The sequence below is a fragment of the Helianthus annuus genome, chromosome 5, assembly GCF_002127325.2.
Source record: "Helianthus annuus cultivar XRQ/B chromosome 5, HanXRQr2.0-SUNRISE, whole genome shotgun sequence".
NCBI classification, from domain to species: Eukaryota; Viridiplantae; Streptophyta; class Magnoliopsida; order Asterales; family Asteraceae; genus Helianthus; species Helianthus annuus.
The window spans coordinates 1144943-1164654 of NC_035437.2; the positions used below are offsets into that span (position 1 = coordinate 1144943).

General features: G+C 36.5%; 2 protein-coding genes across 5 annotated transcripts; both read right to left on the bottom strand.

The window, feature by feature from the left end:
* Positions 1-2626: 2626 nt before the first annotated feature.
* Positions 2627-7460, bottom strand: LOC110939607 (O-fucosyltransferase 15). Of its 2 annotated transcripts, none has more exons than XM_022181181.2 (10): positions 6954-7460; positions 6625-6714; positions 6438-6543; positions 5702-5763; positions 5521-5609; positions 5325-5445; positions 5104-5247; positions 3541-3860; positions 3225-3465; positions 2627-3109 (listed from the first exon to the last, which is right to left on the bottom strand). In XM_022181181.2, the coding sequence occupies exons 1-10, from the start codon at positions 7152-7154 to the stop codon at positions 2777-2779; spliced, it is 1707 nt and encodes a 568-aa protein (XP_022036873.1). In that variant the 5' UTR covers positions 7155-7460; the 3' UTR covers positions 2627-2776. The 2 variants fall into 2 exon arrangements, with proteins under 2 accessions (XP_022036873.1, XP_022036872.1); XM_022181180.2 differs by having other exon boundaries at positions 6625-6720.
* A 1776-nt stretch (positions 7461-9236) lies between these two features.
* Positions 9237-13688, bottom strand: LOC110939606 (protein STRUBBELIG-RECEPTOR FAMILY 8). Of its 3 annotated transcripts, none has more exons than XM_035990599.1 (17): positions 13564-13688; positions 13364-13462; positions 12719-12851; positions 12522-12593; positions 12378-12443; positions 12204-12275; positions 12058-12129; positions 11912-11983; positions 11762-11827; positions 11622-11687; positions 11234-11547; positions 10880-11136; positions 10543-10814; positions 10317-10452; positions 10105-10244; positions 9871-10027; positions 9237-9639 (listed from the first exon to the last, which is right to left on the bottom strand). In XM_035990599.1, exons 2-17 carry the CDS (start codon positions 13443-13445, stop codon positions 9487-9489), a joined length of 2130 nt encoding a protein of 709 aa, XP_035846492.1. In that variant the 5' UTR covers positions 13446-13462; positions 13564-13688; the 3' UTR covers positions 9237-9486. The 3 variants fall into 3 exon arrangements, with proteins under 3 accessions (XP_035846492.1, XP_022036869.1, XP_022036871.1); XM_022181177.2 differs by having other exon boundaries at positions 10880-11148; positions 13568-13666; XM_022181179.2 differs by having other exon boundaries at positions 13568-13664.
* Between the last annotated feature and the right edge of the window lie 6024 nt (positions 13689-19712).

Genomic DNA, 19712 nt, shown 5'->3' on the forward strand with positions numbered 1-19712 from the left:
TTTGTCTCTTAATAATAGAGATAAAAAAAATCCCTTAAAATGCCCCTGACACTATTCACAAAGTTTGTCTCTTAATAATAGAGATAAAAAAAAATCCTTTAAATTCTCCTGACACTATTCTCAAAGTTTGTCTATTAATAATAAAATAATAATAATAATAATGGATAGAGTAATAATAGAGTAATAATAATAGAGTAATGAGTATTAAATGATTATGATCAAATTAAACAATTTTATGATCACCAACTTTAGATTTTAAATAAAAAATCCCTTAAATGCCCCTGATTACCGTTAACAAAGTTTGTCTATTAATAATAGAGTAATAGAGTAATTATTTTTATTAGGAACAAGAATATCCAGATTTTTTTCGTGCTCAAATCCAATAGCATGGACCTTGTATTGGGCCACTCGAATAGCATGGGCTTGACCTAAGACATAGAAGTCTAAACGAGCTAGACCTAGGTGTTAGATTAAATAAAATAACATAGATCGAACCACAACCGATGGTTAAACGACCATGGTTGACTAACCATCAGTTATAGTTATAGTTAAACAATCTTTCATAACTAAAACTTGGTTACGGTTATAGTTAAGCCTCCATACCCTCCCAAACGAAATCGATTTTGTACACCTCTACGGTTCTTACGATCTACTAATGAATCCACTAAATGCCGCATGACATTTTCTTCTTCCACTAAATGCCGCATAGCATTTTCTTCTTTAAGTAAACAAAAAATAATTAAAAAAAAGAGTACAATGCCACTTTCATCCTTGATGTTTGGCCACTTTTGCGTTTTTCGTCCATGATGTGCCATTTTCAGCTAAAAAGTTTAAAATCTTGTCATTTTCATCCCTAAGAAAAAATTGTCAACTTCAAGAATGAAATAAACACTAAAAGGTGAAGAACTGTAATGCACAAAAAGGTCGTTTTGGATAAAACAGACAAATACGCCCAAACCTCATGGACAATTTTGGCAATTTACTTTTAATATTACTTTTTATAGTTTTTTTTTGCCGCGATAAGACTGGAAGGTATGGTGAGCCTCATCCCCAAGGGGATGGTGATGCGGGCCCAAGTGTGGAGGAGCGGGTCATCTTGTATTTGGAGGCCCAAGATCGCGTGACAAAAGGGGTTTCACTAAAATGGCTCTAACTTGGGCTACAGGTGTCCGTTTTGGGCGTGCAACCAGGCGAAACGATTGTGAGAACGAAGCCCATCTTTCTACAAACACCGTAGGTGGTTTGGGTCTACGTTCAGGCCAAAAAAACGCTTATTTCTATGAGTTATTTACATTTTTATGTTTTTTAGTGCTTTTCGTGGACTTTTATTTGGTTCTAGCTTTTGGCCCAAGTGTGTTTTGAGGCCCGTTTTGAATTTACGTTGTTATTTATATGAATGTAATGGGAGGAAGATAATCAGTTTTGAGTTTTATGAAAAGTCATTTTTTCTCCCAATTCACTTGTGAGTGTCTTGAGTGTGAAACCCCCAATTTTCGGTATTCCACAAGAATCAACGAATTTTGGAAGAATTGTTCCTGGTATTCTGTGTGAATCAACAGGTCCGATTTCGTATCCCATTTCCTAGTCTACATCAGATGGGCCGCCACGTAGACCGCCACGTAAGCGGGTGTGAGGATGGGCCTAAAGGGGATGGACCTAGGTGGGGAATGAGCCCCTTTATGTATATATGTATGTATGTATAGGTGTGTGTGTGTGGGAGTGAGGCCCGGCTTGGGCGGCTGATTGCGGACGAAGAGGATGCCACAGGGGCGGCGACGGAGCGGGGGTGGCATTGCTGGGGCGGCGGCAAGGGGATGGGCCTAGGGCTGTCCTCCATACCGTCCAGTCTAAGACAAGGGGTTGAAAGCGAAAGTCCAAAAAGTGCGGACTGCTCTCAAAACCAAGAGGAGGGTGCGAAAAAGCAGATATGGTCCGATGAATAAATTAATTATTAATAATTATTAATTAGTAACTTGTTCAATGTGATTTTATGTCTTTCCTTCCCTGCCCATATGAATCAGGAAATCCAAGGGTGACGTGAATCTGATAAAGGGAGGAGGGATGAAAATTGTCCCGTGAGTTGCAAATTATATTATTATAAAGGGATTTTTACATATTTCCCCCTCTTAAGCTGCTTTATTACGTATTTCTCCAAACTCTAAAATCAATTGTGTCGTGATTTTTTTGAAGAAGATGAACAGATGCGATTACATAAACAACCAAGAATATATCTAGTGATTATACGAATGGCAGATGTGATTACGTAAACATGCAAGATTCGATTGAACATACCTGTGTGCGTTAGTTTTGGTGGGAAGAAGAAGAGACGTCGATGAAGAAGAAGAAACGTGATGTTGTTGTGTAGGGTTTTGGCAGATGGGTTATTACGCAGTTAGGTTATGACCAGGGTAATTGGGTAATTTCTCAAAAAAAAGGGAAATATGTAATTGATTTTATGGTTTGGGGAAACACGTAATAACGCAGCTTAGGAGGGGGAAATATGTAAAAATCTCTATTATAAAGTACCATCTACTTTCTCATTAAGCATGTGGATTAAGCTTCTCAAGGGAGATGAAGAGCAAAGAATCTGTCAGTCAGTCAGTCAACAAAGAGAGAGTTTGTGTGGTGAACAACGCCAAGTTTAAAATTAAATTACTTTTATAAAAAAAAATAACACCTTAGCTATTACTTTTACATTGAAACCTATCTGATCTCATCATATAACATACAACACTAATGTAACAATAAATGAATTAGAGAAATAACAATTACCAAATTATCGAGGAGGAGGACGAATAGCTTCTTGTGTATTGCACATACATTCACTGCAACGAGGGTATCTATATACACTCCTTCCTACGGGTCGTGAAAACACCCGTTTGTTTTGTCTCACTGCTTTCCGGATTCGGGTTTCAAAAACTTTCCATTCGATCGTGTCGTTTTTCATGAAAATGTCTGCCAGTCTGCGTTTATTTGGTCGGATCGTCGGCATCTTCCCTCCACCATAGTATACTCTGTAACCTGATACTAAAGACGATAACTGACTCCCTGAGTCGGTCATGGCAAAAACATCCGATGCTGTACATGTTATCAAGTCTAGTGCTGCTAGCTGCAATCAATACATGAGATGAATTCATAATGTAGCCAAAGATTCATTTCTTCACAAGTAACAAACAAACTAGGGTAATTTCTCTCTTCATACATACATACACATACATACATACCTGAGATGAGAAGTTCAAGAAAGGTTCAATTTCAGATGGCGACAACAGGTCCTCTTTAGTGACCATATTAGGAAACAGTGTCGTTAAAGCATCCAGCCTTGATTTTCCACCATAAATATGTGCACCTGCCAAATACATTCGTGTCTCACGCTTGAAACCAAGGCCAGCAAGCATAAGCACGGTTTCCTCAGGCATTAAGGGACACAGACCTTCTGCCTTCAGTCTCTCTGGTTGGGGTACCCTGAAACAACTCAAAACGAAGAAAATGAATTTTCATGAAATTATCAAATGTTAATTAATGGTTTATTATTCATACTTAGTGCTGTTATTTAGCTCCACTAATCCAGGAAAATGAATTTCACGATATGCTTGCAGCTCCTTCTTTTCTTCTTCACCGCCACCAAAATCACATAAAGAATGAGCTACCATGTCGATTTCAAACCTCAAGTGTAAAGCCAAGTATCGGAAATCTTTTTTGATTTTTCCCTTTGACTTTGCAAACGGTCCAACCAGGTTTTCATCCAATATTCCTGAATGCGTTGCATTCTGACGCATCCTCTGAATCAACAAGGCAGCTGTTGCTTGTATTTTTGGAGTAAATTGCAGGGCGTGAAAATTACATCTGCATCGGAGTCTCTGTATGAAGTTCCCACATAACAAAGAAATGTTTAAACAAATCTAATCTGAAAATAAACCATGAACTTGCAACATTTTCATTTCAGGAGTTTCTAAGGGGGCGTTTGGTTCACGGAATAATTTGGAATTGGAATTGGAATTTGTATAGGAATTAGGATTTGAAGGAATTGGATTTGGAATTTAAACATTCCAATTGTAATTGGAAATTGTTGGAATTGGAATCTCAATTCCATTTTTGTTGTGTTTGGTTGTCAAATGAGTTGGAATCCATCACCCCGGCACCCACAACCACCAGTTCGGGTTGAAACGGTTCGAACCGAGGCGGTTCGATTCGAAACGGTTTGCGTCGAAACGGTTCAGGTCGAAACGGTCCGCATCGAAACGGTTCGATTCGAGACGGTACGGGTCGAAACAGTACGGGTCAAAACGGTACTGGTCGAAATGGTTCGATTTGAAACGGTTCGGGTCAAAATTGTTTGCATCGAAACGGTTCGATTCGAAACGGTACGGGTCGAAACAGTACGGATTGAAACAGTACTGGTCGAAACGGTACGGGTCGAAACGGTTCGATTCGAAACGGTACGGGTCGAAACGGTTGGGTTAGAAACGGTACGGGTTGAAACAGTTCGATTCGAAACGTGACGGGTCGAAACGGTTGGGTTAGAAACGGTACGGGTCGAAACGGTTCGGTTCCAAACGGTTCGATTTGAAACGGTACGGGTCGAAACGGTTCGGTTCAAAACGGTTCGATTTGAAACGGTACGGGTCGAAACCGTTCGCGTCAAAACGTTACGGGTCAAAACTGTTGGCGTCGAAACGATACGAGTCGAAACTGTTCGCGTTGAAACGGGTACGGGTTGAAACGGTGCGGGTCGAAACGGATGAAGATTCAAATGAATTTACTTTAATTCCTTCACATATAGGAAGGATTTTGAATTCCTTTAGTTAAAGGAATTTGAAGGAATTCATGCCTAATTCCAATTTTAATTCCAATTCCATTGTAAACCAAACACATGAAGATTGGAATTGGGATTCCAATTCCATCAAATTCTGTGAACCAAACATGTTAAGTGATGGAATTCAAATTCCAATTCCCTTGAAATCCTGCGAACCAAACGCCCCCTAAGTTAAAACTGTGCATTAGTCTGTCATTATGTTACCATTTAACTAATGCTATTAACTCATTCTTTATAACCTTTTTTAAAGGAGTTACTTCAGATATTTTGGTTGGAACATATGCTACCTGCAAGTGATATGGTATTGGATCAGATGCCAAACGATTCCCAAACCCAACAAAATGAACAACTCTATTCTTCATTAAAAGTGGAAGAATATGTTTCAAGTAAAAACTGGGTCTTGTCTCTTTTGCAATATCAACATCCGTCACCTGCATGGTTTCAAAATAAATACAAGAAATCATATATTTTTAGAAGACACTAGCTTCGAGTGAGATAAATCACTCACCACACTACCAATAGCTTCAAGATCCAGTGACTGTAACTCCTTTGGCAATTCCTTCACTATACGGATATCGGGTTTCAGGTAATCAATAAAAAAGTCCTCTTGATATATATCTGCAAATTGACTAAAATATAAAAGAATTCAATCGTCACTACAGCCCCTTATAATCAAAATATTAACAGAAGACACGAGTTATTACCTAGTATCTCTCCACACGCTACTGAACATAAAGGTGGGAATAACAAGAGTTGCATTAAGTAGTCTTGCAACTGCAACTATGTTGCAGACCTGTTGTTAAACCAAAACAAGCTGAAATCCGTGTTTGCAGATAGTCCGAAACTAAAAATGGTCAAAAAAAGTGGTAAGAAATGCCAGCTTACAGCTACTCTCTGTTGGTTTATACCACCATTTGCAGTAACCAAAATGTAACCATTGTTTCCCTCTGAAAAAAAGAACACGTGCGTACGTACGTTAAAGAATGTGTTTAACTAATAACCGATCGGTTGAGAGGTGTTTATATGTAAAAAAAGGGGAATTGGTCTGTAATAATCTCATCTAGACCTTATTGGTCATTAATAATCCCACCTTAGAATATTCCCCCCACTAGTCCCACCTTTCACCAATTTTTCCTACAATGGTCCCCCGTTAAAAAAAACTTAACGGAGTTAAGCTTTTTTCCAAATTACAAACAGATTTTTTAGGGTTTTTGATCAGAATGATGATACGAGTCCATTGATGTAAAACTTACTTCGAAATGGTGCTCCAAGTGACTTGAATTTGGTTAATTGGAAATTTAAACACCCGAATTGAAGCGCCGTTTTTATCGTTTGGAGCATCGTTTCGAGGCAAGTTCTACATCAATGGACTCGTATCGTCGTTCTAATCAAATGGCCTGAAAAATCTGTTTGTAATTTGGGAAAAAGCTTAACTCCGTTAAGTTTTTTTAACGGGGGACCATTGTAGGAAAAATAGGTGAAAGGTGGGACTGGTGGGGGGAATAATTAACGGCCAATAAGGAGATTATTATAGGCCAATTTCCCGTAAAAAAAAATGCATTTCATATATGTGAGTTCCATAACACACATCCAAGATATTAAGCAGAAAATAAATACAGACCACTAGGTTTCCAAACACGCTGATCAGCACAAGGTTGCCACAATGATGCAACAGCATGATAGGGTTCCAGCCACAAATCTTTGGGCTCTGTAGATTTGTACTGATTCTGAAATGTTAAAAGAAAAATGAGAATGATTTGTAAAAAAGAGTATGTGAAAGTGAAATAAAGGGGGAGCAGAGCAGTTACTTCAGCCAAGGCATGAGCAGCTTTATATAAGAGCCTTGCATAAGCAGTTTTATGCGGCTTCTTCCCTTTTGCAATCTTTCTCAGTTGGTCCTGAGACTTAAATCAAATACATGTTAAAAGCATTGCACTCCAAAGTAAAATTGTGGCTGAGAACCTTCTACCTACCGACATGAGTTTTTTTTTTTTTTTTTTTTTTTTTTTTTTTTTTTTTTTTTTTTTTTTTTTTATAACAAACAACACTTGGATCTGGTTGACAAATAACGGAAATTTGGGCAAATAAGTGAAAATATGAAAGATCCCCTAAAGAAAAGAAAAGAAAAGAAGGTTACCGGAAGTGAGAGTGTGGAGGAATTTGATTTGAGGAAACGCAATTTAAGAGAAGAAGAAGAAGGAGGAGGAGGAGGCGAATCTTGGATCCGGGAAAGCATCCAGAAATTGGTGAGGATGAAGAATGCAAGCAAAATCCCAATTGTTAAACGGCTTCGATTGGTAACTACTTTCTTCTTCATCTTCGGTTGCGGTTGCTGCATAAACCTAACACTCTAATTTCATATCCCTTTGGACTCGGAGGAGTCAAGAATGAAAGAAAGAAATCCGTCCGGGGGTCGACAAGATTTATGGGATGACGAAAATGAAAGGGGTCATTCTCAGAATTTCTATTTTAATATGTCTAGATTTCGATTTGCGGCTCAATTCTTCTTTTCATACATTTTACAGCAAAGCAAGCAACCAAGACTTTTTTGTTTCTGTTGCTTTATTTATTTATTACATAAAACTCATATCAGATACACTTGTGTAAAACAAATGAGAGCTTTTACCAAAGTTATATATATATTTTTTTATCTGTATATTTACCAATTACTTTTTACGCATCAGCTATTCATCATCAGTTAGATAGATTTCATTTGTGGTGTGTTTGAACACATTTTTTTCAATAAAAAGGTGGTTTCTATTTATTCTATTACGTAAAAGAGAAACTGTAGGTTTTTATTTTTTAATAATATTAAATTACACAAATATACTGTGATCAACAAATGTACAAAATGTCCGTGACTAAGAGGTCATATCACATATGTGTAAATGCTAAATAAGCCCATGACTAGGGTAAAAAATCAAATATGTAGATTTAGCTCTATATTATTTTACTCTATTTTTGTTTTAATAGAAATATCCTCTCACATGCATTATGCACCATTTTATTTTAGACATTCAAAACGGAGATGTGACATATGTCAATTTCTCTCCTTCACGTAACTTGCTTCCCTCCTCCTCTCAAGTCTCACCATGAACTTGCATCTCTCCTACACCTCTCACATTCTTTACTCTGGTCACACATTTCACACCTTTCTCCTCGCCACATCCTTCGCATCAATTGCCCCTCCTCTCTTTTCCACGTCGGCTTATAGATGTCGACACATCACAACGTTGGACATGCTATTAAATTGGTTATTTTGTAAAAATATTAATAAAGATACTAACTTTAAAACTTTTGGACGATTTTAGAAATTTGTATTTAAATTTAACTTTAACATTTAGTATGTTTTTTTCTATAATTTAAGTTGGTGTAACCTAATGCATTAACATATTAGGATTAGGATCAAATACAAAGGATCCTAATTGTAAGAAGTGTAAGAAAGATTTATAGAGTGACAAATGTCCAATAACCTAAAAAAACCCACTACAAAAAAAAACCCACTAAAAAAAAAACCTTAAACATCCACCAACCCCCCCCCCCCCACATCACCCACCCTAAAAAAAAAATTTTTTTTTTTTTTTTTTTTGCCGAGGGGGTGTGGGTTTAGGTTTAGGTTTTTGGGTGGGGGTGGGGGTGGGGGTGGGGGTGGGTGTTTAGTTTTTTTTAGATTTTTTTTAGGTTTTTGGGGGTGGGGGTTAGGTTTTTTTAGGTTTTTGGGGGTGGGGGTTAGGTTTTTTGGTGAGGTATAGTTTTTTTTTTTGTTTTTTTTTGCCGGGGGGGGGGGGGGGGGGGGTTAGGTTTTTGGGTGGTGGTGGGGTGGGGTGGGGGTGGGTGTTTAGGTTTGTGGTGGTGATGTAGTGGGTTTAGTTTTAGGTTATTGGACACTTGTCACTCTATAAATCTTTCTTACACTTCTTATAATTAGAAGACCCTAACATATTATATGTTTAAAAGAAATAGAATATTTTACATTTTGTATGTTTTTTACAAGTCAAAAAAGGAAACAATACTTATGAAACCATCACTCTTATATTATATATAGAATTGGGTATAAACCCACAATAATCTCTATCATTTTCATGTAATGCAATATGATTTAAATTACCATTGATATAAATATTTGATGGGCTAAATAAATAATTTCAGTTTAATTAAATACACAGATCTAGGTAAATGCTTTATAATATAAATAAATGGGCAATTAATATATTATCATGGATCTCAATAGAAGCAATGTCCACATGGTGGAGAATGAGATAAATGTTTTATAAAATCATGTGTCGGATCTTGAACAAATGACAATGATGATACTTTAGTTCAACAGAAAATCATCTAGCCCAAATATGATAGAAATAAGATTCAATTTAAATTAACAAGTTTAAAAGTTTATGACGTCACAAGTATCTTGTAAAAAAAATTAACATAAAGTAGAATTAAAAAAAAAAAATCATATAAAGATATATCGAATCACCAGTATATATATATTTACCTTAAAATTTGAACATCAAGCGACCATGGAAAATGAATTAGATATACAAAAGCATACACTCCAGATCTTATTATTTTTCAGATCTCATCATCATCATCATCATCAATGTGGAGTCTTGACCTTGTATGTGAAAATTGCAAGGTTTTCGTTGCCGGATAATACTTTAGAGTTGGATATATTAATATGACATCTCGTACGCCTCGTGATCTGGGGTTTTGTACATAAATCCTGAGTCGTCACTGGATCGCCTCTTCACCACACTTGCCCTTTGCATTAGCCGAACCAACGCTTGCACAACTTCAGACATGGGAGGCCGGAACTCTGGTTCAGGCTGTATAAAACACCAGAATCATCATGTCTTTTGTTCTCATTTATCCAGCTTAATTTGCCACATGAAAAATCGTTATCACCCTCACAAACAATTTGTTTCCACGAATTTTTGTATCATTGAAATTCGTCTTGAAGGGTAGTTTTAGATTATTTGATGATCAGTAGACATTTTATTTAGGGCCTATGACAACAATTTCAATCAAAGTATGTACATTTCGAAACAAAATTTTACCTGAACACAAAGGGCGATGATGTCAGCAAAGCGAGATAAAGACTTGGCAGGATACATGCCATTCAATGTAGGATCAACCATTTTGGCCAATGAATCAATATCATGGAGTTGAGGGGTGGCCCATCTTACAAGTGATTGTTCAGATCTCACTCTTGAACTACATACCAGGAAATAAATTGATATCTTGAATATGGAAAAAAAAAAAGTATGATTTTTTTTTAATCGACGGTTTACCTATCTAGTGGCTTCCGACCAGTCAACAGCTCCAACATCACCACTCCAAAGCTATAAACATCACTTTTTACAGTGTATATGCCAGACAATGCGAACTCAGGAGCACTATAACCAAATGAGCCAACCAACTGTGTCGCCACCTGTACAAATTTTAACACACTTGCTCAAATTCCAACATCATTACTCATCGAACAGTATGAGATCAAACTTACCTCTCGCTCTGTGTTTGGAGTGAGGGCAGCTAAACCACAGTCTGATAAATGAGGATTGAGTTCTTCATCAAGTAATATATTTGCTGACTTTAAGTTTCTATGTACAACAGACGGTAGGCAAACTTCATGCAAATACCTGCCAAGAAAAAAGGGCTTCTGTAAACCAAGAATAATAAAAAAAAAAAAGATTAATTTTTATTTTTGTATTGCATTGATGGTGACATACTCTAGAGCTCGAGCAGTGCCAAGTGCTACCTTAACACGTGCATTCCATGTTAAGGTTTTGCTCGTATCATCAGCAAAATGCAGCAAATCTTGCAAGCTGCCATTTGCAATGTAATCATAAACCAAAAGACGCTGCCCGTGCTCTACACAATATCCAGCCAACGGAACTATGTTTGGGTGCCTTAAGCGTGACATGTTAGATACAACTTCAACAAAATTATCTTCTTCTTGAAGTGATAATGCTGCATTATCTATCTTCTTAACAGCCATCATCTAGGACAAAACAAGCGTATAAGTTTGAATATCCGCTAACGATCTTTAGATGAACATGAATGTACCTTTCCATTGGAGAAATCTGCTTTATAAACACGACCTAAAGAACCTTCACCGATTATATTGTCTTGAGAGAAGCTGTTAGTTGCCGTTTGAAGAGTTGCAACGGTGTAGGAACTAGTAGTTATAGTGGATTTCACTCTCTTAGTGGATCCACTTTTCCCTTTTTCAAATGTGGAGTTTTCTGTTGGTGGGGGTGGGGGCTTCAAATCAATTACGCTGGCTGCGGGTGTCGCCCTCTGCTCTTGCATTTCTGCATTAACTGCAACTTCGTCTTTATACAATCAGCATAATTATGCCCTTTTTTGTTAATAAGCATACCTATGCATATAAAAAAGATCAAAAAAGATGAGCTGAACCTTTCTCGTCAATAATAGGAGGATTTACGGTGGAAGTTCTTCTGACATTTTCCATCCTTTTCCCTTTTTGAAGGCAGAAAATAAGAACAAGAACCGTAAAAAGTATCACAAATCCCGAACCCAAACTTATGCCTAAAATAGCTCCAGTGCTCAGCTTCTTTCCACTGCTTGTATTTGACGATGGCTCATCAGGGCCTGAATGTGTACGTGACGGAGGAGAATGGCTCCGGTTATTACGAGCTTTTCCAGGAGGAGGGGAGGTGTATGGTGGTGGAGGTGGTGCAGGGCCATTATCAAACGAATTTCCATCATATCTGTTTATTTTAAGAGACAAAATAAATGCATATTGTAAGACAAATACTCGTATAAATATCACATGATAGCTTACATGAAAGCAGGCACCGAAAGAAGCTCCTTTGGTATCCATCCAGTGAAACGGTTGTTTGCAATATTTCTGTGATAAAGAAAAAGGAATAAGATGACCGCCACAAATCAAGATGAACGTTGTACATGAGAATTCAAACTTACACATCAGTCAAAGGAAGAGCAGCTAGGGAATTTAAAGAACCTGTTAATTGATTGTTCTGTACATGACTGTCAGAAACGAAAGCATTATTACAATTCCTGACAAAACAATACAATAGTTTAGTAACGAGTATTTCCGAGAAACAGGCTTACAATGTTGAAATGCTTGACAACGAACTCAGAGAATTCGGAAGATCCCCTGTGAGGTTGTTATATGAGAGATCCCTACATCAACATGTAGCAAGTTAAAATAGTGGTAAACCGAATATAGTATTGAGGTTATTTGAATTAAAACTTACAAGGTAGTGAGACTAGTTAGATTATTAAATATATCTCCCATATTCTGAGCAAGCAAATTGCGACTAAGGTTCCTGGAAGCAAAAAGATACAGGGATTAAGAATTACGTAAAATAGCCAGACGCATGAAATTTGGTGTGGCTCTCACATGTAATTCAGATTATACATCAGCGAGATGGAATATGGAATATTCCCACTTAAATTGTTGTTTGCAAGATTTCTGCAAGGTTGAAAAATGAAAATGCATATCATCAGCAAGCGTCCGTCGGTCGGTCAGATAGATGGAATAACAAACAAACAATACAGAAGGGTGAAATATTACAGGGTAGTAAGATTTGGCGGTAGCTGATAGGGGAGTGCGTCATGAATGTTGTTTCCACTTAAATCCCTAATTAAAACAGAAGCCATAATTAAGGATGAGATAATGTTGTGAAATTAGCTAGAGATGTTACTCTTGCATACTTACAATGTTTTGAGTGAGGTGAGGCTTGATAAGGAGTATCCCAATGTCCCATCAATTCCTAAATCAGGAAGTTGACTGTGAGGCCAAAAACATTAATGAATCTGATTAATAATTATTGTTTTTGCAGATAATAAGATTGAAAGCAGAATGTGGAATGGTAGTGTGCAGAAAGGTTTAGATGATGAAATGAACTCACTCACATAGAAACAACAGAAGTGGCATCACATGTAATCCCTCTCCATGACTCGGTGCATGGGTCGCCATTATTAGCTTTCCAATTTGTTAGTCGTGCATCACTGTTCAAAGAAGTGTAGAGAACCTGTAGCGCTTGAACTGAAACAAAACAAAATAACAACTTTTATGTCCTTCCTACACAAAGCAAAGCAAAGCAGCATGATTGATTTCTATACCTGATGACAAACTTTAAGATTATAATTCATTAAATCAGAGGTGTAAAACCAAAAGCATAGAATCCTAAACCAAAATTAATCACATAATAATAAGGATTTTAAATTTCAGTTACCATCAAAATGCATCAATCGTTCTTGGGGGTGGGGGGGAAGCCGGAAGTGGACACATTTTCATCACTTGGAGGTTCAAACATGCAGTTGATTTGAATATGGTATGGTATGGAAAATTAGGCTCTGTTTGTTTAACTTTAATATATATACCGGAAAAACATTAACGGGTAATTGGTATTAAGTTGAAGTAAAAAAATGCAGTAGCTTTTAATCCTAACATTTTGTAATGAATGAGAGGCACAGAAACCCAGCTGGTAACTTCCATCAATACTAAACTTCCAACTCAAAAATAACATGAGAGAGAGAGAGAGAGAGATGCGTTACCGTCGGATGGATCAGTATTTCCGTGAACACAAGTCAATGAAAGGAAGATCACCAGCAGCAGCAGAAAGTGATTTGTCCTCATTTTAGGCAGAGTTTGACCTAGACCAACAAGATCAATGAAGAAAAAGGACCATTTAGAGAGAGAAGCTTAAAAATAATAATAATGAAGAGAGAGGAGAGAGTGGAGTAGAAGAACATACATACATACAGGGAAGGAACGAAGGAAGGAAGGTGTCGGGGAACTAACGCAAATAGACCATCGTATCATTCATTACTTACAAGCAAGTAGTTTACAACACAAATAAATATTTGGAGGGTAATCAAGTTAAATGGGATCAAAACTGGGCTCGGGTCAGTTGGGCCTGAATTGCAGCAGTTGGCAGCCCTTATGCAGGTTTTATCTTCTGTTTCCTTCTCGCAAAAGCAAGATGTTTGGGTTTGGAAAGGGTCGGATTCGGATCCTCTTTCAGTTGCGGGGTTACGGGCCAAAATTCATGACTTTAATAGTCAAAATTGTAGCCGGTGGCCGTATTGGAATTCTTGGGTCCCCCCAAAAATGAATATATTTTTTTGGAGGGCATCCATGAATCGGATTCCATCCAAGACGGAGCTTTCGTATAGAGGCGTTGTGTTGGGAGATGTGTTATGTTCCAGGTGCGCTATAAGAGAAGAGACAGTTAATCACATTTTGTGGGATTGCTTATTTGCAAAATCAGTTTGGTGGTCAATTTTCAATTGGATAAAGCTTCCTTTTCCGGATAAGCCGACTACGGTTCAAGAGATTTTGGCGAATGCGGTTGAGACGAATGGATCAAAGACTTGGAAGAAATTAATAGGGGTCGTGATTCAAGTTACGGCGTGGGAGATATGGAAAGCGAGAAATGAAAAAACTTTCAACGAGCGGCAAATTCATTTCAATCGAACGGCCGATTCTATAAAAGAAAATGTTTTTCTTTTTGTTACAGGTAGATCAAAATTTTGTAATCTTGAGTGGGAAAGGTGGATTGATTTTAACATTCGTGATGTAATTTTGTAATCATGGATCCCAGTTTCTTGCTGGCCCGTTTTCTATATTTTATATAGAAGTTTTTGCCGTTCAAAAAAAAATAAATGTTTACACAATCCGAGTCAGTCAACATCTTATATTTCTAAGTCAACTCAACACTTATCATTTACTATAATTATTAGTTATTATTATTTACTATTTTTAATTAATCTGTGTCAGTATTATTGCGTATATAAAGTTCATTCAACGCCTTTCAAAAAAAAAAATATAAAGTAAGTTTATTCACTGATGATGCTATCAATTGTAAATTGTTTTGTTTAATTAAATACTTTTTTTTTAAAGTAAACTTCATTCACAAACAGCCGGTCCAAATCGAGCCGACCAAAACAAAAGCAACTAGACAATTACATATTTACAAAGGACACCTACTCCTCCCATGAAATCCCTTTATACTTAGATCTATTCGAAAACCATAAGAACCCTAGAGACTTTATTTCACTAATAATACCGTCCATTCTAACCGGAGTGTTGGAAAAAATCTTCTTGTTCCTAGCACGCCAAAGGCTCCAACAAGTAATTAAATACTTACACCTTATAAGTAAATAAAAAGGGTAAATTACAATTTTCGTCCTCTATGTTTATAACGAGTTACAATGGGTACCCTTTAACTTTAATAATTACAGCTGCAATCCTTTATTTGGAAAACTCGTTACACATTTCATCCCTTACCACCAACCAGGTTAAAATTTTAAGTTAAATCCAGTCATATGCATCGCACATGAGGGTAAATTAGTCATTTTACTGTATTAAGGACTTTTATGCATTAAATATATTTTGTTATTTAATCCATGCCCTCTCTCTCTCCTAGCAACCACCATCACCACCACCACCAACAACCCAGACCGCCCAAACCACCCCCCAACCACCTGTCACCACAAACACATCAAGAACTTCAAATCAAAAACAACAAACCAGGATCCCTCTTTCTCACTAAATTTATTTCTTTTATCTGATTAGCAAACACCAAGTAAGTGATGATATATGCACAAAATACCAAAATTAATGTAGAGCTCAAAATCCCAACGTAACAGCACAAATGGGCTCTGGGAGGCCAAGATTTTTTCTGCAACATCCATAAATTTTTTTCTCCAACATCCACATAGCCTAAAACCTAAATCCTCCACATCATACAAATCAAATGCACACACACAAATCAAATGAGCATAACAAAATGACATATATAAATGATGTGAGAAAGCTTTCATATGATATTCACAATAAATTAAATCAATGTCAAGTAAAGATGAAACACAGTAACCAACTGAAGTTCACAAGCTACAACTCAATTTTGTGATTTCTGGCATGATTTATTGCGGCAAAACTGAGGCACAAGTGGGCTCGCTGCCGCTCGTTCCACCATCTTCACGTTTGGTAGCAGAGTGGGGACGGTGGCTAGGGTTCTGCCTTGAAAAAGATTTGGGGTTTTGCTCCTTTGTTCCAGAGAGTATGGGAGACTTTAGAGAGAGGGAGAATGTGTGTTTTAGTGGTGGTGGCGAGGCGTTTAGGTGGTGGCCGACGGCAGGAGTGGTGGTGACCGGCGACAGAAGTGGTGGTGGTAATGAGATTAGGTTACAGGCGATTTAGAAAGAGAAAGAGAGTGTGTGTGAACGTGTGAGTGTTTGATTTATATTTTCTTGTTTTTCTTTTTTCTAAATATATATTTTAAAGTAAATAGGTAAAACCACAAAACTACCCTCCTAAGAATAGACGTAACTTAAAATTTTAACCTGGTTAGTGATAAAGGACGAAATGTGTAACAAGTTTTACAAATAAAGGATTGTAGCTGTAATTATTGAAGTTAAAGTGCATCCATTGCAAACCGCTATAAACATAAAGGACGAAAAGTGTAATTTACCCAAATAAAAATGATGAGAATCTCCACTGAAAAGGTTGCCTTAAAATCACCAAGCAAGGCATATGAAATGAATACTTCATCTTTCATGTGGCTTGCATATGACTTCCTTCCTTTATAACCCAACATTTTCGAAAGCATCCAATTAGCCCCCCCACCCCCCTCATTTTTTTGAACGTCACGCGGCACCCATTGACCGAAAGGTAGCCCGCGGCAGCCCAACCTGCACGCACGGAGCCCCTAGCCCACCATGCCACCAGTTCCGCAGAAAACCCGACCTTGCACCCGTCCGAGGACACGACAATGCAGAGCCGGTAAAACCCGGGTGGATCGGGAATCAAACTCAAGACCTTTCGGTTAGGAGTCTTCCTTCATTTCCATAACCACCAAGCCAAAGCCCAGGGTTAATTAGCCCCCCTTTTGTTAACTAAATTCAAAGTACGTGGCCTCCTCTTGCCCCCATTACCATGCTTTTTAGGTTAAAAATTAGTATATCATTCAACTCATACATATTTAGTTTACAAGGCCGGCCCAAGGGTAAGCCAAATGAGGCTTAGGCCTTGGGCCACCAAAACTATAGGGCCTTCACAATTTGATGAAACCACAGTCTATTTATAAAAGATTTAGGATGTGGGTTATCAACAGATTGATTGATGGTTGGTAGTGTAGTGGTTTTGTGTATGTATGGATGTTGGTTTGACCCGGGTTCGAATCCCTGGTTCACCATTTATTTTTTCTTGTTTTCAAATATTAACACAATCTTTCAAATAATTACACTTGGGCCCTTCAAGTTTAACTTTCAATCACATACATTTTTTTGAGAAAAAGGCCACAAGATTTTACTTCGCCTTAGGCCACTAAAATGGTTGAGCCGGCCCTGTTAGTTTATGATCCTTATAACAGACTATATAATTCCTCATTCCTCATCCCATTCCCCCTCTTGTTTTTCCTCCTCCACGTTCTCACAAATCAAAGATTCAAAATCATTTGGTTTCTTAACTTGATTTAGATATTAAGATGAACGAGTTGTTATGTATATACTAGATCGTTGAGTCAATTCACGCTAACATTTGGTCAAGATAACAACAGGTATATTAGGCTATTTTTATTAGTTTTGATGTATTAACTATAACTATATTAATTTAAATACCTTTATAGTCAGTCATGTTCATCATAATGGTTATGGGAAATTTATGAAAATATACATTGTTAACTACAAAACTTTTCAATGTAAACATTTCTATTCCACCAAAGTACATTTCCACCCGTTAGAAGCTACCACATCATCTCTGCCAACTAAGACGCCTAATATTTAGCCTACATTTTTAGCAAGACAAGTAGGATTTTGCCTACCCTTTTTACGAGATGGCTAGACGGTTGAATGACTTAGACGCCTATGCATACACTCTTTCTAAGGCAGCTGAGACGGCTAAGCACACGTTTTTACAAGGGAACTGAGACCACTTTAGTATCATCATGCATGCCAAGTAAGAATCATAATTAAAGCATTATTTTCAATATTAGTTCGGTGGTGTAAGTTGTAAGAGTTTTGAAATGCTATAATTTATATTTAATAAAATTATAGCTTTTATGGAATAAAAAAATCTTATTCCCTTGCACACAAAAAAAAAAACAATATTTGAAAAATTAAACTTTAAGAATTAACTTACATTGGATAGCTTTAAAAACATGCTAACGCTTTTGAGTATATATATTTGATAAAACTAACTAGGAGGTAGATGTTGGATTTTGGTGTACGTTAAAAAAGTGTTTGATATAAAGCAACTGAAAAATATAAAATAAACAATGCTAGGAACACACTCTTTAATAATATCACCAACTTTAAAACTCATATAAACAATGACTGATTCCCTTCTTATCTTCCTCTATCTCATACACAAACAAAGTTTAACATTAGCTATCTTCGAATTGTTATAAACATACCAATTCAACTGAACTCAAATAACATGAATATTCCTAGGTCATATGCTATCATAATTATCATATTATATAAATAAACGTAGCAGCATAATACATGTAATCATGTGAAACAAACAAAAAAAAAAAGAGATTTATGATAGAGACAAATAAAATAAAGTTAAAGTAGATGAAACGTTACATGATTTTGTAAACTAATGCTGAAAAGTTAGAACATAACATAACATGATTCATAAAAAAACCGCTTTATCTATAAGTTGTAAACTAATGGTGAAAAGTTGAACATAAATCAAGAAAACCACTTAGTCTTTAATATGTGATTGCTACATGCTTTGTAACACTTGAGTAAGTTTTGTTAAATGGAATGATAACAAGAGATAAAGTAAAATTAGAGAGAATGCCACTTAATCTCTAATATGTATGTGACTGACACATGTTTTGTTCGTGAAACATGTTAAATGCACTTTTCATTGCGACTCACACATGGGTCATCATGCTAAATGCACTCATACCTATTATTTTTGTTCGTTAAACACTTTTCATTTTGAATCATCAAACTTATTTTCATATATAATCTTAATTCAATTTATTATAAGTTGTTTACAAAATGCATGCTACACATATAAAAATGACATTAAAATGTAAGATTAAATATAGAGTTAATTACGGTTTTCGTTCCGGTGGTTTGTCAAAAAACACTATTTAAGTCCATTAGTTTAAAAATTGCGATTTCAGTCCCTGTGGTTTAACTTTCATAACCATTTCAGTCCCTGTGGTTTCACTTTTGTAACCATTTCAATCCATTTATTCTATTAGTACAAGGACTGAAATGGTTACGAGGTGGACTGAAATGGTTACGAAAGTGAAACCACAGGGACTGAAATCGCAATTTTTAAACTATTGGACTGAAATAGTGATTTTTGACAAACCACAGGGACGAAAACAATAATTAACTCTTAAATATATTATGGTGTAATATTTAATCTAGTAGCCATTATAATCATTTACATTATATAGATCAAAATATATAACGACCTATTAAATAATTAGTTGGTAATTGTTGATAGACCATATTACCCTTATTAACTAATTGGGTTTCCTTGCATATATAAGAAGACTTATGTAGAGGTTACAATGTTAGACAATTAGTCATCTTGTGCTTAGTTCATAACATCATTCGAAACCTCTGTCTCTCAACCGAACTCCCTATTCGGTTATCATTAGATTGCACCCTAAGGAGGAACCAGATCACTTTGACAAACATGTCGAATTCTATGGCTGCATCACTCACTGGATTCTCTGTTGATCTGTCTGCAATCATGTGTATATTTTCATGTTTTTCATTACATCTAAAACAGAACTGATCAACATAAAAATGTTTTCCAAAAAAATCGTTTCTTATAAATTACATTGCTTATCACATTTACTCACTTGGTAAGTTTTGTTGAATTTTAAAAAGAGATAAAGTGAAATTAGAGAGAATACTATAGGTG

Excerpts from the sequence above, each read along its gene's own strand:
- LOC110939606 (XM_022181177.2), bottom strand. The coding sequence starts at position 13,631 with ATGATACGATGGTCTATTTGCGTTAGTTCCCCGACACCTTCCTTCCTT. Across the intron at positions 12,276-12,377 it reads CCGCCAAATCTTACTACCCT|AAATCTTGCAAACAACAATT; the intron begins GTAATATTTCAC and ends TCAACCTTGCAG. Across the intron at positions 11,548-11,621 it reads CTTTCGGTGCCTGCTTTCAT|ATATGATGGAAATTCGTTTG; the intron begins GTAAGCTATCAT and ends TAAAATAAACAG.
- LOC110939607 (XM_022181180.2), bottom strand. The coding sequence starts at position 7,154 with ATGCAGCAACCGCAACCGAAGATGAAGAAGAAAGTAGTTACCAATCGA. Across the intron at positions 6,721-6,953 it reads CCTCCACACTCTCACTTCCG|TCTCAGGACCAACTGAGAAA; the intron begins GTAACCTTCTTT and ends ATTTGATTTAAG. Across the intron at positions 3,466-3,540 it reads GAGCTAAATAACAGCACTAA|GGTACCCCAACCAGAGAGAC; the intron begins GTATGAATAATA and ends GAGTTGTTTCAG.